Below are 16,424 nucleotides of genomic sequence, written 5' to 3'. Positions count from 1 at the left end.
CAAGTCTAAAATCAGTCGGTGGGCTGGTGGCACACACCTTTAATCTCGGCACTTGGGAAGCAGAGGCAGGCGGATCGTTCTGAGTTTGAGGTCAGCCTGGTCTACAGAGCTAGTTTCAGAACCTCCAAGGCTATGCAGAGAAATCCTGTCCTGAAAAACAAAAACAAAGAAAACAAAGTAAAATTAATGAGTATATCAGCAAGGTCCTTACATGGAGATGGGGGACGCTTTCATGTACGCCTTAGATGCTATCTGATGACCTGATTAGCTTTTGGGTTCATGGGTCCTAGTGGTATGCTAAACGAATAGATTCCAACAGATTAGTCTGAGAATGGTAGTCAAGAAAGGAATGCTATCGAGGCTGCTAAAGGTAGCCCAGTACTCCAGTCTTTGCAGACCACTGCTGTTCTAACCAGTTGGTCTTTACAGACATAGCTTCTTCCCAGTTCCTGTTTACAGTTCCCCTTGTTAGATAAACATCATATTTTGTGCATTCAAAGAACCACATATTATTTATTAAGTATTACAAGGCCTCATAGGAAAGCTTACTCCTAGGATACTAGCATCCTAAACAAACAAACAAAAAAAAAAAAGATAGAAGGAAAAGTCCTAATTTGCTAGGTACAGTGACCCATGCCATTAACCCCCCTATCTGGGTGACAGAGGCAGACAGATCTCCGTGAATTGGATGCCAGCCTGGTTGTGTTCCGGTTAATCAGAATGACAGAGTGAAAACTTATCTTTTAAAAAGTTACATTTTTGGGGTTGGGGATTTAGCTAAGTGGTAGAGCGCTTACCTAGCAAGCGCAAGGCCCTGGGTTCGGTCCCCAGCTCCGGAAAAAAAAAGTTACATTTTGGGGGTTGTAGAGATGGCTCAGAGGTTAAGAGCACTGACTGCTCTTCCAGAGGTCCTGAGTTCAATTCCCCCACATGGTGGCTCACAACCATCTGTAATGGGATCTGATGCCCTCTTCTGGCCTGCACGTGTACATGCAGGTGGAGTGCTATATACATAATAAATAAATCTTTAAAAAAAAACAAACCACTCACTGGTCTGATGTCTATCACCAGAGGTTAATTTAAAAAAAAAAGTTATATTTTTGGGGTTGGGGATTTAGCTCAGTGGTAGAGCACTTGCCTAGCAAGGGCAAGGCCCTGGGTTCGGTCCTCAGCTCCGGGGGTGGGGGTGTGGGTGGGGGATTGGGGCGGTGGGGTTACATTTTTCTGAGTTAGGGCTCAGAGAAGCACACAGATTAAACAGAGCTACATGGTATAAGTAACTATCTTTGATATTATTTTAAATAATCAATTAGTCAACAGGGTTGGATAGAAGAGAGCTATTTGTTTTTAATCGGGGTCTCATTCTGAAACCCATGGCCTTGAATTCAGTTTTCCTGCCTCTGTGTCATCCTTGCTGGGATTACAGACATGAGCCATCATTTGGAGATTGGAGAGAAGGTGGCAGGCTGGCTAGGTAGTTAGAAGGATGGTGAGATCTCCTCAGAGGATTGTTGTATTGGATGAGGAAAATCAAAATGAAGACCAAGCTTTTGGACTGGCTGAGTTATTACTGAGATGAGAGCAGGGGAAGACCAGGTGTGAGAGCAGGAAGTAAGAATTCCATTGTCGGGCTGGAGAGATGGCTCAAAGGTTAAGAGCTGACTGCTCTTCCAGAGATCCTGAGTTCAAATCCCAGCAACCACATGGTGGCTCACAACCATCTGTAAAGGGATCCGATGCCCTCCTCTGGTGTGTCTGAAGACAGCTACAGTGTACTCATACATGAAATAAATAAATCTTAAAAAAAAAAAAAAGAATTCCATTGTCAGCCCAGTGGTAGCAGCTTAGTCCCAGCACTCCAGAGGCAGAGGCAGGTGGACCTCTGTGAGTTCAGTTCAAGGCTAGCCTGGTCTACACATTGAGAATTTCTGGACAGCCAAAGCTACTCAGAGAAACCCTGTTTTGAAAAACCAAACAAAAAGAATGCCCCCCCACACTCATTCTCTCTCTCTCTCTCTCTCTCTCTCTCTCTCTCTCTCTGGGTCTCTCTTTCACACACACACACACACACACACACACACACACAACTCTAGATAAATGAATTTGGGATGCTGGAGAAATTATTTACTGCTCCTACAGAGGATCTAAATTGTTTCCAACATTCACATGGCAGCTTATAACCATTAGAAACTCTAGTCCCCATGCTGGAGAGATGGCTCAGTGGTTAAGAGCACTGACTGCTCTTCCAGAGGTCCAAAGTTCAAATCCCAGCAACCACATGGTGGCTCACAACCATCTGTAATGAGATTTTCTGGTGTGTCTGAAGACAGCTACAGTGTACTTATATATAATAAATAAATAAGCCTTAAAAAACAAGAAACTCTAGTCCCAGGGGAATGACACCACTTTTTGGCCTCTGGGCATCAGGCATGAGTGCAGTGTACTTAGTTTGCAAGCAAAAAAACACTCATAACTCAAGGGAGACTATCAGTTAGAGAGGGAGTAGGGGGTAGACATGGGAGGAGCTGGAAGGGAAAAAAGGAAAGGGGAGTTACTGCAATTGTATTTTAATAAAAATATATTAAAATAGTCAGACATGGTGGTGCACCTTTTACCCCAGCACTCAGGAGGCAGAGGTAGGCAGACAGTTCAAGGCTAGCCTGGTCTATATAGGGAGTTCCAGGATAGCCATGGCTATTTAAAGAGACCCTGTCTCAAATAGAAAATAAAAATAGAGAAGCCCATATGTATGCTGAGCAGTACATAAAGGTGTAAAAGCTGGTAAAGGAGAGAGTAAAGTAAAAAGAAAAACAGGAAACTGTGGTGTCTTCAAAGATGGGAAAATTCACAGGAAACAGACTGGTGATGTATTTTCGTTGATTACAGAGGTGAGTAACAATTTTGTTGCTTTGTGATAATGCTGGCCTGGAACCTTGGCATTTGGCCATAGAAGAATCATCTGTTCAAGTGTGGTGAGCTGGAGAAATGGCTCAGTGGCTAAGGGTCATCCAAGGATCAGAGTTAAATTCTCAGCACCAACACGACACCTCACAATCATCTGTAACTCCAGCCCTAGGGGATCTGAAATCCTCTTTTGGCCTTTGCAGGCACTAGGGAAGCACTTGGTACACAGACATATATACAAGCAAAACATCCGTACACATTAATAAATATTTTTATACTGTTTAAAAAGTTTGGGGTTGGGGAAACAGCTCAGGGGAAAAGTGCTTTCCTTCAGCATGAGGACCAAGTTCAAAGACCTTGGAACCATTTAAAGTCAGGCACTGTCATCCCATGGTAGAATGAGATTCAGGAGACAGGAGAATCCCTGCTGAGGACTAACCAGCCTGGCAGATGCAGCAGAGAAAACAAGAGACCCTGTTTCAAACAAGGTGAGAGGCAAGGCCTGACATCATCCTCTGTCTTCTATCCCGTGTCCTCTATGGCACATGCACCATGTCATGTGCAGTCTCACACTTATCAGAACACATATGCGCATGCGCACGCGCGCTCGGACACACACACACACACACACACACACACACACACACACACACACACACACACACACACACACTGTTCTGTGCTGTGTAAACCTGGTCATCCTAGTTGAATCCCCAGAACCCACCTATATAAAGGTGGAAGCAAGAAGCAAAGAGCTGACTTCACAAAACTGTCCTCTGACTTCCACACACATGCTGCTGGCGTGTGCATCTCTGACTTCCACACACATGCTGCTGGCGTGTGCATGCTGATACATCACTCACACACACACAATTCTCAAGAAACAAAACAAAACAAAAAAATAAACCACCCGGAAAACAGTTTCTTTTAAAAATTGGCAGTGATGACACACGCCTTTAATCCTAGCTCTTGGGAGGCAGGGGCAGGAAAATCTCTTGAGTTCTAGGACAGCCTGGTCTACAGAATTCTAAGACATCCAGGGCTCTGCAGAGAAACCCTGTCTTGGAGAGAAAAAAAGAAGAGGAGGAAGAGGAGAAGACAAACCAAACTATGTTTCAAATATCTTTTTTTTTTTAATGTATGTGAATACACTTGTTACTCACCAAAAGATGGGACCATTACAGATGGTTGTGAGCCACCATGTGGTTGCTGGGATTTGAACTCAGGACCTCTGGAAGAGCAGTCAGTGCTCTCAACCACTGAGTCATCTCTCCAGCCCTCAAATATCTTTAATAAACTACAATACTACTTTAACGACAACAGAACAGTCCAAGAGAGAAGGGAGAAATGGAAATTTATTGAAGGCTTACTCAGTGTTACAAACATTCATGTTCACAATGGTTTACAGGTCAGGCAATTAAGGTTAAATAACTTGCCTGAGGCCATGCAGCTGGAGGTGGCAAAGCTGAAAAGCCACCGAGATTCATGTCTTTTTGCCCTACCACCATTTGGCAAGGCACAGATTGCAGTGTTCTTAAACACTCAGGCTTTTGCCCCATATAGTTGGTGCTCTTGGATATCAGAAAGAGGCACTCTCATGCAGAGGAGGGGGTTACTAATTTTCCTCTGTCAATGCTGTAAGCAGGGGGCATTTGCTCCCACAACTTGAACACCCATGCAGCACAGGACAGAAGCTCTGCCATTCAGAGAGACAGAGGCAAGCAACAGGAGCCCTCAAAGGCAGGCAGGAAAGGAACACCTTGGGAGAGTATACAGTGGGCTTTCTTTTTGAGCCAGCCAGTGGTGCACAGGGCTGCTGAGGGCCGCTGGTCCTAACCAGTGGATGCATATGGCTCTAGCATTCCTCTGACCTGTTCATTGTAACGCGCCCAAGTCAGAGCCCGGTCTCCCGGCTGCCTCCATTGAGGCTGAGGCTGTGTGGGCGTATGCCATGCTCCAGCCTGCGGGCAGACAGGAGTCGCCTTAAGGAGGAGCCAGAGCTCAAATCACCACAGCTGCGAAGGTGGAGGCTCTCCCGACCTGGTCGTCCCCATGGGCTCCTGCGCACCTGGAAGAGGACAGAAGAGAGGGCGTCAGTATAGGTCAACCTGCAACACCAGGCTTTTCTAGGGATGCTTCCTGGTTCCCCTAACGCTTACTTGCTTATATCCGTGGGCTCCAGTTCCTGCAGGGTCTGGGGACTTCCTAGACAGCTGGAGGAAACGAGTGACCAGGCCCCGGCCTGGCCAGCTTCCTTTCAGGTCTCCTAGAGAGTGGGCAGGTGCAGGACCTGAAGGCAGAGGAACCTTCTGGAAGGTGGGCACTGGGCGGCGTTTCTCAGCTGAGTGAGCACGTAGCAACTTGGGGGAAGGGCAGCGGGCTAGGCGGAAAAGGCAGGCTTCAGAGCAGAGCCCTGCTGAGAAAAAGCAAGAAATGTGTGTGGGCTACCCAGTGGCACCATGCCCTTCAGCTGCCTACCCACACGCCTGACCTGTGTCTGCAGAGGAGATGGAGGCAGCTTCTTCCTCAAGCACTTTGGTATAAAGGTCCCTGAAGTCAGCTGGGGAGGAGAAACAGGGACAGTGTGAGATTGCTATATGAACACACCGCTCCTCGTTCAGCATTCAAGGAGCAATCATCTCGGCCTACAACTAGATGCTATAATGTAGGAAGATGGGGTCTTCAGCGCCATCCTTCACTGCTGTCGCCCTTCCCGCTCTGCTTAGGGTCACCAGATGGGAGTTCAGGCACTTCCTGTGTGGCTGTGAATCGCTTCATCTCTTAGTAACTCAGAGACTTCCGTTTGATCTGTTGCTATAACTGAGTGGTTATGTAGCCCAGACTTAGGCGCTGTGGAAATGGTTTCAAAAGCCAAGTCCTCCCACCTGCTTAGCCTTGAAGCCTCTGTCCCTGGGAATTGAGCACTCAGGAAACACTGCGGGAGTAACTTCACTTTCCCCCTTAGGAACCTCACAGGGACCCAGTCCTAATGGATTATCCTTCCCCAAACCAGGTGACTTACCGATGTCGCTGGAGGTGGTAATGCCTGGGTCACTGTGAGACCTTGGCAGCAGCAGTGGTGGAGGGGGTGTCCGGTGAGGAGGCCGGTGTCCGGGTGGGGTGAGGGAACCTGAGCTATCACTGAAGCGCCGAACTGGTGCTCGGGCAGGAGGGGGTGCAGTTGAACGGCTGCCTCCTCGGGGGACCCGCCGCCTCAGCTCGGGGAAGCAAGGTCCCACCCAGGGCGGCCAGCCCTCCAACCGGTGGCAACTGCGAGCAGCTGTGGGAGCACCCAGTGGGGGTGGGGCTTCAGGAGCTGAGCAGGAATAGGAGCGGGCAGCCCGTGGGGGTCGCCGAGGCAAGGGACTGTCTTCAAAGGGACCCCGGAGGCCGCAGTCCAGGCTAAGGCAGTAGCCTGCGCGGCTGCGCTGGATGGAGCGGAAGAGCACGTAATCGACGGAGCGCACAGAGCCTTGGAGTTCCAGCAGGCATGAGTCTTCTGATGGGCTAGAGCCGCCAGGGAGGTCGCCAATGGCTGACAACACCAGGGACCCACTGTCCATGGACACTATGGATGGCAAGGGAGCGCTAGGTAGGATTTCATGAGGGCAAGCTGCTTTTGCCCACTCTTGCCCAGCTTTATCCTCAAGGAGACAGATAGGCCCAGGGTTCTAAGATGCAGCTTCTTAACTCCAAACCTTCAGCTGAACTTAGCCTTGGCTTTTCCTCCTGGTCCCACCCTGCCCTTGTCCAGTCCGGCCCTCTCTGCTCACCATCAACAATGGAGGGCACCCGCTCACAGACACAGGAGCCATCGTGAAGCTGAGGATCAAACAGAGTGGCCTGCAGAAGACACAGGATCAAAAGTCTAGCCCGTCACACTGGCATGACCACTCCCATGCACTGAAAAAACTATGGTGACCAGAGATTTCAGAGCAGCTTTGTCACTCTGTAGCGGTTGGCTGCTTTTTGTTTGTTTGTTTGTTTTTTGAGCAGAGTTTACTAAGTAGCCTAGGCTAGCACTTCAACTCCTAACCTTGCTGCTTCCACTTCCCAAGTGCTGTGATTATAGGCAGATGCCACTACAGTTGGCTTTGTATATGAGTCGCTTAAGGTGGCATCAGTTTTCATATCTTTATTTTTACTTATTTTTTTGAGAAGGTCACTGAAGCCCTGGTTGGCCTAGATCTCTCTATGTAGATCAGGTTAGCCTCACTCTTGTGGCACTTGGTGCTTCTGCCTTTCCAGTGCTGGATCACAGGTGTGAACCGCCATACCCTGCTGCACATCTTTTTTTTTTTTTTTTTTTTTCTTCTTTTTTCTTTTTTTTTCGGAGCTGGGGACTGAACCCAGGGCCTTGTGCTTGCTAGGCAAGTGCTCTGCCACTGAGCTAAATCCCCAACCCTCCTGCTGCACATCTTTAAAAGAGAAATATCAGTTCATCTCCCACCCACCTCTGCAGCTCTGGGGCAGATCAAGGATGCTAGTGGGGACCATGAGAACTGCTGGTTCCTTATCAAGCAGTGTTCTGGGCTCTGGGCGCTACACACTGCTCCCAGCCACACCAAGCCCTTTCCTCACCTGGCTGTCTCTTCGCAGCCCCATGACGGCCTCATAAGAAGGGGGGCAATCAGTAGGATACAAGGGTACTGGGCTATCCATGGAGCCATTATAGGTGATGCTGGCAGGACGAGGGAGAGGATCAGGGTCTGGAAAATAATTCCTACTCCACAGCTCCCCATCAATCCAGGCCCTGCCCCGCCCCCAGGAGGACCCCGCCCCCAGTCTTACCTTTGTGCATCTGTCTCTGAACTGCAAGTGTACTCTGGAGGGTAGTAGGGTGGTGGGGGCACAGGTGGGACGAATTCCTCCAAGTCCAGCATGGTGTGGAGGAGAGGAGCTGGGGGCGAAGATGTACAAGCCAGGGACCCCAGGGGGCCTGAGACTGAGCGTTCAGGGGCAAGCTGCTAAGAAGCAAGCCTGGTTTCAAATTTCTTTCCTTTCTGCTATTTTTATGGCCCTACCTCCACTGAGAAGATCCAGTTCCAACCTTCCTCAGCCACACCCAGCTTCTTCTTCACCCTGCCCCACTCTGTACCTCCAGCTCTGGCCTTGCCCACCCACAATCTCTCCTCTTTCATTTCACCTCTATCCATAATTGTCACCTGTTCCCTGTCACCACGTGACTACCCATCCTATATCCCCTCCTTAATCTAGGATCCTCCCTATTTCACGACATCCAGTCTTCCTCACTCTCCCTCTGGCACCAAACAGCCCTGCAATGAATATCCTCAGGTGTCTGAGTGCCCCACACTCAAAATCTAGACCTGGAAGTGTGCTTGGCAGGCCCAGTCCCAGCACACCCCCCCAGCTCCCGCCACACCTGTCTGCTTAGGCCTTGGCTCCCTCCTTACCACATGCACCAGATCCAGGGAGAAGATCTGGACACAGCAGACAATAGCAGAGAGGGTACAGATGATGGCAGCACAAATGGTAAGCCCACAGACACTGAAGAGCAGGTTCTGGAGAAGGGAAGATGAAGGAGAGGAGTAAGGGGTCCGGGATGGGGACACCTTACATACTTGAGCCTTTGAGAAGCAAAGGAAGCGACCCAGGATAACAGCGTAGGAGGAAGGGATTGTGGAGGGCTTGTTCACCTTGAGGGCCCCTCGGGCTTCATCACAGGTGGAGTTAAAGGCAACTTTCAGCTCCTGGCCCCACTCTGGACAAGGTCTGTGTAAGGGAATAGGGGGGCAGCATACGCAGACTTTCCCTTCCTGTGTGGGAGTGGAAAGGGTAAGGCAGCCTGGATCAGAGCAAACTCAGGGGTCCCTCACATCTATCCTAAGCAATTCCTTCCAGGTCTCCCACCTCAAATCTCACCATGGAGCATTCTCGGAAGTCCCGAGCCAGCTGAGCGTTCTTACAGGAGAGGACAGAACCAGCCATGCTGAGCATGACACAGAGCACCGAAAGCAAGGAGAAGAAAGAGATCTGAGGGAAAGAGGGTATCATTTCAGGGCTGGGACCTTCCTCAGCACATCATCTCTTCCACAGAATGAACCACCCTCTTCTAACAGTTTCTGTCAGCCTAGTACCAACTGGAAAGCTCCTAAGAGCATAAAGGGTATCCCCTCTGGTGTTGGGCACCTGCCTCCCAGTGGGCATTGGGCCTTGGCACCTACCACTAGAGTGAATGGCCGCTTCCAGGATACAATGCCAACCAACCCGGAGAACGCCAGCTAGGGACAGAGTGGGCACAGGCTCAGCCTGGCAGGGGAAGCACCTAAGTGAGCCCCTTGCCACAGGATGCACCCAGCCCTGCAAGGAGGGAGAGGGCTGGGAGCAGAAGGAAAGACAACCATGTGGGCTTGCAGGTGAGGAGGGGTGGGGCCTGAGAAGCTTCTCCCACCCCAGTACTATGCACTCTTTGTACCCGACTCACCGAGAACCCAGCCCAAGATGGGCAGGACCTCTTGATGCTCTCAGTGGTGGTGACAGAGGAGGCCACCATGCTGAAGGTTACCACCAGGATGCCCAAGAGCACCTGGGCCAGCCCCAACGTGAGCAGGGCCTGCAGCCAGGGTCGGTGGAGGCGGAGGTGGGTAAGGCCTCGGGTACTGGGCCGGCTGGTCAGCGAGCGACTGGAGTCACTAGGCGAGGGCATCATGCCTGACGCCCAGTTGCCCGCACCTCGCTCTGTCCCCCTTGATACTTGGGAGCATCTCAGAAGCACCCAAGCCCCGGTTCTTTATCCTATCCACAGCCCTCGCTGTAAAGCCCACCTTCTGGCTAGATCCTCTGGGGCATCGCCCAGGGACGCCAGTTGGAGGGAGGCCCAAAGGAGGGGCGTCACGAAGGGACAGTGAGGGGCTCCCTCCCCACCACCAAACGGGTACCGTGCCCGGGGAGGCGATGAGGACGCGAGGGCACCGGTTCATTGCATTTCCTTAATGAAGAGGGGTGCCGAGAAGGGCTGATCCCAAACTGAAGAGTAGCGTTCCGGAGCCCAGGGAAGGGTGGGGAGGGCAAAAGCGAGAGGGATGCAAACAAGTCTACAGAAGAGGGGAAAGGTCTGCATGCAAGGACTAGAGGTGCATTTGGCAATTCAGGGCCGCCTGGTGGGGAGAGGCCGCGGAAACTGTCTCCAGAATCGCGGACCCGCTCCCCTCCCCACCACGCTCAGCTTCCTTAGCTCCTCCAGCTGCAGCAGGTCAGGCTGTGGAGGTGGGGGATGGTGGATGGTGCGTGGTGCGGAGGAGGGGTGTGGTGGGTGGTGCAATGCATCCCGGGAACTGTAGTCTGAAAGCAACCCTAGGGAGGGGAGGAGATAGGGAGAGGCCCTCCTCCTTCCCTAGCCTCGCCCTCAAGCCAGGCGAGTTAAGGATCATATCGGTGTCCATTTTCTGCCCTACCCAACGCCTCAGGGCCTCAGAATGCACAATTTTCACCAAAGGTGATTGACTGCTCATCATTAACAGAAAGGCGTGGCAAACTGGGCTGGGGTTTCCTGATGTCTCGGTATCCTATCAGCCTGCCCAGTTTGGCACACAACCTCTCCTACAGAGTGTTTCCACTCCAGTCCCCCACTCCACACACTGTCATAATGTCCAGTAAAGATCCAGGAAATGGGTGAGTTCCAGTTATACTTTTTTTCTTTTTTAATTTAAATAACGGAAGAAGACATCCTTGGCACAGCAGAGGGAAACAGGGTTTGGGGTTATGTGAGAGGTGGCTGCAGTGTGGCCAGATGGGAGATAAAGGCAAATAATGACTGAGTCACAGTGGGCTCTCCACACCTCCAGTCAGGCTTAGAGTCATGGCTGTGGAATTAAGAGCCCTATTAGAAGTCACCAAGTGGTGACGGCTCCCTGAATCCCAGAGACTGCAGGGATAGGGGCTATCTTGGCTCCCACAGGTGGCAGGGCCAGGGCATCCCACCCGGTGCAGTAGGGGTCATGGGGCCCTGAAGGCATTTTCAGCAGCCCCTGCAGCTGCATTGGCGGCGGCAGTTCGAACTGCAGGGTTGGAGAAGACACCAGCAGCAAATTCTTGCTGGGCCTTCTGAAAGCTGGCACCTGTTTGGCGGTATAAGGAGTGGATCTGCAAAAACCAGAGAAATGATAAGCTAGGCAGGCCCCTCCCACCCCACCCAGAGCAGACACTACCACTCACCAGCCTCCTGCTGTTTTTGCCTTTCCAGCTGGGCTGGCACTCCCTCAAACACACAAACTCACCCACCCAAGAAAGTCCATTAGTTGATAACCCACCGGCCTGATTGCCCTACCCTAGTTCCTTCTTAATGTTCAATCAGCATCCCCTGGGGACCCATGACCTCACTCCCAGCCCCACCCCCTCCAGGCCGGCCCTCACCCGCTTCAGCATCACAATTCCCAGCACGGCAATGCCAGTGAAGAGCAGGGCGACGAGCAGCATGAGCACCGCCACGGCTGGGTTGGACCCCACCACCACGAGAGCGGACACCCAGCCACTGTGGGAAGACATGTTGGTGAGGACTGCTCTACCGGGCCTCGGCTCTCCCAGCATTCCCTGGGGCTACTAAGAACATGCTCTATGCCCATCAGTGGGCATTCCTCGGCCAATATGGCGGCATCCCATGAACCAGTCCCATTACATCTATTCTCTTCACACTTTAAGTCATTTCTGAAACATCGGCTCCTAGCTCTCCTGGCATCTTCACGAACAACAGATCCTTCTCACTTCAGGATGCTCCCTTGATCTTTCGTCCTTTGTGATGTGGCCCCCAGGAAATTAATTTTCAGCCTCTGTTTGTCTATAGCTGTCTAGCCAAGGAGTGTTCTGACTTCTGTTACATTAGTCTCTCCCAAGGAAAAGGGAGAGGGAGGATGAGGATGGATGGCTCACACACCTGAAGCCCCAACCTGGGATACCAATGGCCTGGAGGACAAAGAACACATCCTGGACGAAGAAAATGAAGAAAAAAACGAAGAAATTGAATGAACTATCACTCCTGCAAAGAGAAAAAAAGCAAATGTGGGAGAATTAGAAAATGAGGGTCAGAGCAGTTGTGGGGCCTGTCTGCAGCCCTCCCATCACCTCCCACTGCAGCCCTCCCATCACCTCCCACTGCATCTCACTGCAGCCCTCCCATCACCTCCCACTGCATCTCACTGCAGCCCCCATCACCTCCCACTGCATCTCACTGCACCCCCATCACCTCCCACTGCATCTCACTGCACCCCCATCACCTCCCACTGCATCTCACTGCAGCCCCATCACCTCCCACTGCATCTCACTGCAGCCCCCATCACCTCCCACTGCATCTCACTGCAGCCCCCATCACCTCCCACTGCATCTCACTGCAGCCCTTCCATCACCTCCCACTGCATCTCACTGCAGCCCCCATCACCTCCCACTGCATCTCACTGCAGCCCTCCCATCACCTCCCACTGCATCTCACTGCAGCCCTCCCATCACCTCCCACTGCATCTCACTGCAGCCCTTCCATCACCTCCCAATGCATCTCACTGCAGCCCTCCCATCACCTCCCACTGCATCTCACTGCAGCCCCCCATCACCTCCCACTGCATCTCACTGCAGCCCTCCCATCACCCCTCACTTACCGGAAAGCCTTATACATCGGGCGGTACCAGCAGACAAAGGAGCAGGGAGTAAAAAGGAGCAGCCAGAGCATAGACAGCCCAAAGCCTGACCCACTGCCGGTGTCCACACAGAACCTGGCCAGGCAGGCGAAGAAGTTCAGGAGAAGAGCCAGAGTGCTGCCTGAGGGGCAAAGTGACAGGGTGAAGGACCTTTTGGACTGCAGCAAAGCCTGTCACATATACCTGCCCAATAACCCTCACCAAATGTGGCCGCAGAGGGAAAGGACAGGGCCTGTGCCCTGTACAATCAATCTCACAGATTGATGTTTTGCAAGGAGGCATGATCTCTTTGCAAAAACTTTGAAAGAATTCAGAATACATTTATGCATGGTGACAGAGGGAAGGGGCAGGCTAAGAACGTACATTCAATAAGAAAGAGTAAGCCTAAAGGTTCTTGAAAAGATGCTAAGTCTCTTGCTCTCAGAGTTGTATTCTAGGGCATTTAACAGATTTGGGGAGACTGTAATATCTCCCCAAAAGTCTTCTTACACTTACACATCCAGAGGTAGTACATGGTAGACACTGTCTTCTGAAATTCTTGGGGGATCTCCATAGAGATGTCTTGGAAAAAGCAAGGCTGCACAGGGCAAAAAGACGGCAGGGGAGGCCAGTTGTTCTGTCGAGCTGTAAGGGACAAAACCAGGAAGACACAGGTATCAGTCAGAGGCACACTCACTTCTTCTCCCATTTCTGTCTTCTCAATCATGGGCAAAGAGAGGCAAAGAGTGGAAAGCAGTAGGCAGAGCAATGCACTCCTCTTATCTCACACTGGGGGCTGAGGCAGGATGACAGAAAGCTCCAGACCAGTCTGTCTACATAAGACTCTTTCAAGACAAAACAACGAACAACAAAAAACAACAGTAAGCAAATAGTTATTACTTGAAACATTGGAGGATCCTGCCAAGAACTTCGCATAGATGATTTTCCTCAGCCCTCACAATTCCTTACTTTATAAATTGAGAAGAACATTTCAGACAACAGGAGGCTGAAGTGCTCAATCTAATGATTGGGGTGTGTATCAGTGGGTTGGGCTGATACACCTCAAGGGTGTATACTACCGAAAGGGCTGCAGAGAAGGCTCAGTGGTTAGAAACACTTGCTGCTCTTCTAAGTGTTCCCAGCACCCACATGTGAGCTTACAACAGCCTGTAACTCCAGCTCCAGGGGATCTGTTGCTCTCTTCTGGTCCTATATACATATGGTGCACTTACATACGTGCAGGCAAAACACTCAAATGCATGAAATAAAAATATTATAAATAACCACTAACCAAAGAATACATGCAGGGACCCCTGGCTCCAGCTGCATATGCAGCAGAGGATGGCCTTGTCTGGCATCAATGGGAGGGGAAGCCCTGGGTCCTGTGAAGGCTTGATGCCCCAGTGCAGGGGAATGCTAGGGCAGGGCAGTGGGGGCGGGAATGGGTGGATGATGGGGGAGCACCCTCATGGAGGCAGGGGGAGGGTAGAATGGGGGGGGCGCTTCAGAGAGGAAACCAGGAAGGGGGATAACATTTGAAATAAACAAAATAACCAATAAAAAATCATAATTATTCTTAAAACAACCCATTATGTCATGAGCCCATGGCTAGGAAGCAGTGTCAACTATAATTAAACACAAATTTAACAATGTGACTGAAGAACCCATGTTCCTCCCAAGCTGTCAAGAACTCATTCTCACCCTAACCAGGACCCACTTACTGCCTGCACCACCCAGGGCAACATGCTGCAGCTCTCGCTCCCTGCGGTCCAACTCCTCTGCCTTCCGGTTGAGCTCCTCCTGCTTCTTCAGCAGCTCAGCGGTGGCTGCTGCAGCTGTAGCCTACCCAGCACGAGAGGCAGGTGTGAACCTGAGGCCCAGCACTGGCTCATCCCCCACCACCCACACACCCTCTTTACCTGAGTGCTGTAGGAGCCGTAGTTCTTGGGCTCTGCGGGGCTGAGCTTTCTTGAGGACTGTACAGAAGGAGCTGAGGGTGGCGGCAGAGGGGCTGGGGCTGGGGCAGGAGGCTCATAGGCTGGTGGGGGCTGCTGGAGACAAGCCTTAGACATCACCTCGTCCCCTGTAACTCAGTGATCTAGTATGCGTGAAAGCATCACCCAAGTGAGCAGCATTTCCCTACAAGTTAGGAACCTCACTGGTTTTTTGGTTTTGTTTTTGAGAAGACAGGCATGTGGGCTGGTCTCTTTGCAATCCTCCTACTTCAGGCTAAGCACTGGGATTGACAGCTCTGTGCCATGTGCCTAAACTACTTCGTGTGTGAATGTAAGCTGGGCAGCTCCTTCAGAGCCATAGCAGTCCTGCTGCAGTTTCTCACATCCAGTGCATCAGCCGTTATCCACATATGATCTCAACTTTTCTAATTTTTAAAATTACATTTACCTATCGTGTGTGAGAGTTAATGTGTGCTTGTACACTCTTGAATCATGGGATGCACATGGAGGTCAGATGACAACTTGTAGAAATTTGTTCTTGCCTTCACATCATTCTTGGGGGACTGGCTGAAGTCAGGTTTTAGTCTAGGCAGCAAACTGGGCCTTTACCAATTGAGCCACCCGACTCTCTGTTTTTTTGAGACAGTGTCTCACACGCCATCCTGGTCTCCAACTTGCTAGTAGCCAAGCCTGACACACCTACCTCTACCTCTCTAGTGCTAGGATTACCCACCGGGGCCACCATAGTGGGTTCATGTAGGGCTGAGGGTAGTGCACTTGGTAGGCAAGCACTTTACCAGCTGAGCTACTACATCCCCGCAGCCCTCCCCTACATTTATTTTCTTTTACTGGCCCTCCTCGTTTGCCCTCTGATCGCACACCTAACAGGTTTCTCAACTATGACTACCCCAATGTTCTCTTCAAACAAGTCTTCCCTGAACTGACTTCTATAACTCAAAATTAGATGGCTCTTTTGCCCAAGATTAGGCTTGGCCTGTCTAACGTCTCTTAGGAAGCTAAAAACACAGCACTTCATCATTTTGTTGCATTTAGAAAGTCCCTAGTATGGTGCTGGGGATTTAGCTCAGTGGTAGAGAGCTTGCCTAGCAAGTGCATGGCCCTGGGTTCGGTCCCCAGCTCCGGAAAAAAAAAAAAAAAGAAAAAAAAAAAAGAAAAAAAAAAAGTCCCTAGTATGCTCAGACCCGGCTTATGGAACACTCTACTTTCTCTGCTACTCTGTGCTCCCTCTAATTGCTCACCTCTCGGTTCTCAAAGGGGTTGTAGACGTCAAGCGTGGCATACTGCTGGCTGGGTCGGTGCTGGATCACAGCTGGGTCCTGAGAGCAGAGACTGGGCTCAGCGGGCAATCGCTGTCAAAGGAATTCCTAGGAGCTTCCCGAAACTGCTAGTGGCTCCAAGTACTGAGCCCTCGGTACCACGCCGTTGTCCTCAACATTTGCCTTCAAATATATCACTCTACATAGCTAGAACCCGATCATTAAAGAGGTAGAGCCCATATCCCTTTAGCACCCCCTGCTCACTGGTCTTGAGCTACCGTCACCTTCACGCAGCGACACTTCTACCCTGGGTCAAAAGTCACAAATGGGAATAGCAGTCCGACCCCACAGAACTGGGCATAGTAGACTGGCCAAAGGAGGCCGGCGCAAATCACCTGAAAGGGATTGTCAAGCTCGCCGGAGTCAGGGAATGGATTCCCGCCGTCTCTGTTCTGAGCCATGTTTGCAAGCGAGCCCGGGCCTCCCCTGCCCTCCACGCCCCTGCCGCGGCAGTACGGCGGTGGTGGCCCAAAGAACTCCCTCCGGTGTGCTTGGTCCACTCGCTTCCCTGTGCTCCAATTGGTTGAACCAACCGGAAGAGTCGCGAAGATTCCCGCAGCAGCAGTGAATTGCGCCTGCGCCTCAGTTGGAGGAAAAATCCAAAA

At 51.2% G+C, this 16,424-nt stretch overlaps 2 protein-coding genes across 46 annotated transcripts; both read right to left on the bottom strand.

The window, feature by feature from the left end:
* Positions 1-6: 6 nt before the first annotated feature.
* Positions 7-10,127, bottom strand: Entrep3 (endosomal transmembrane epsin interactor 3). 43 transcript variants are annotated; one of them, XM_087623714.1, is made up of 13 exons: positions 9,350-10,127; positions 9,090-9,146; positions 8,788-8,898; positions 8,562-8,681; positions 8,319-8,426; positions 7,696-7,871; positions 7,486-7,585; positions 6,678-6,747; positions 5,927-6,472; positions 5,396-5,464; positions 5,064-5,317; positions 4,776-4,972; positions 7-150 (listed from the first exon to the last, which is right to left on the bottom strand). In XM_087623714.1, the coding sequence occupies exons 1-12, from the start codon at positions 9,572-9,574 to the stop codon at positions 4,799-4,801; spliced, it is 2,010 nt and encodes a 669-aa protein (XP_087479840.1). In that variant the 5' UTR covers positions 9,575-10,127; the 3' UTR covers positions 7-150; positions 4,776-4,798.
* A 414-nt stretch (positions 10,128-10,541) lies between these two features.
* Positions 10,542-16,340, bottom strand: Scamp3 (secretory carrier membrane protein 3). Of its 3 annotated transcripts, none has more exons than XM_087632945.1 (9): positions 16,155-16,340; positions 15,742-15,819; positions 14,447-14,625; positions 14,249-14,369; positions 13,044-13,172; positions 12,510-12,669; positions 11,795-11,896; positions 11,278-11,395; positions 10,542-11,007 (listed from the first exon to the last, which is right to left on the bottom strand). In XM_087632945.1, the coding sequence occupies exons 3-9, from the start codon at positions 14,597-14,599 to the stop codon at positions 10,861-10,863; spliced, it is 930 nt and encodes a 309-aa protein (XP_087489071.1). In that variant the 5' UTR covers positions 14,600-14,625; positions 15,742-15,819; positions 16,155-16,340; the 3' UTR covers positions 10,542-10,860. The 3 variants fall into 3 exon arrangements, with proteins under 3 accessions (XP_087489071.1, XP_087489061.1, NP_113912.1); XM_087632935.1 differs by having other exon boundaries at positions 14,447-14,575; NM_031724.1 differs by having other exon boundaries at positions 14,447-14,578; positions 16,155-16,329.
* Between the last annotated feature and the right edge of the window lie 84 nt (positions 16,341-16,424).

This window comes from Rattus norvegicus, chromosome 2, assembly GCF_021556685.1.
Source record: "Rattus norvegicus strain SHRSP/BbbUtx chromosome 2, alternate assembly SHRSP_T2T, whole genome shotgun sequence".
Lineage (NCBI taxonomy): Eukaryota > Metazoa > Chordata > Mammalia > Rodentia > Muridae > Rattus > Rattus norvegicus.
This window is presented reverse-complemented; position numbering and strand designations above follow the sequence as displayed.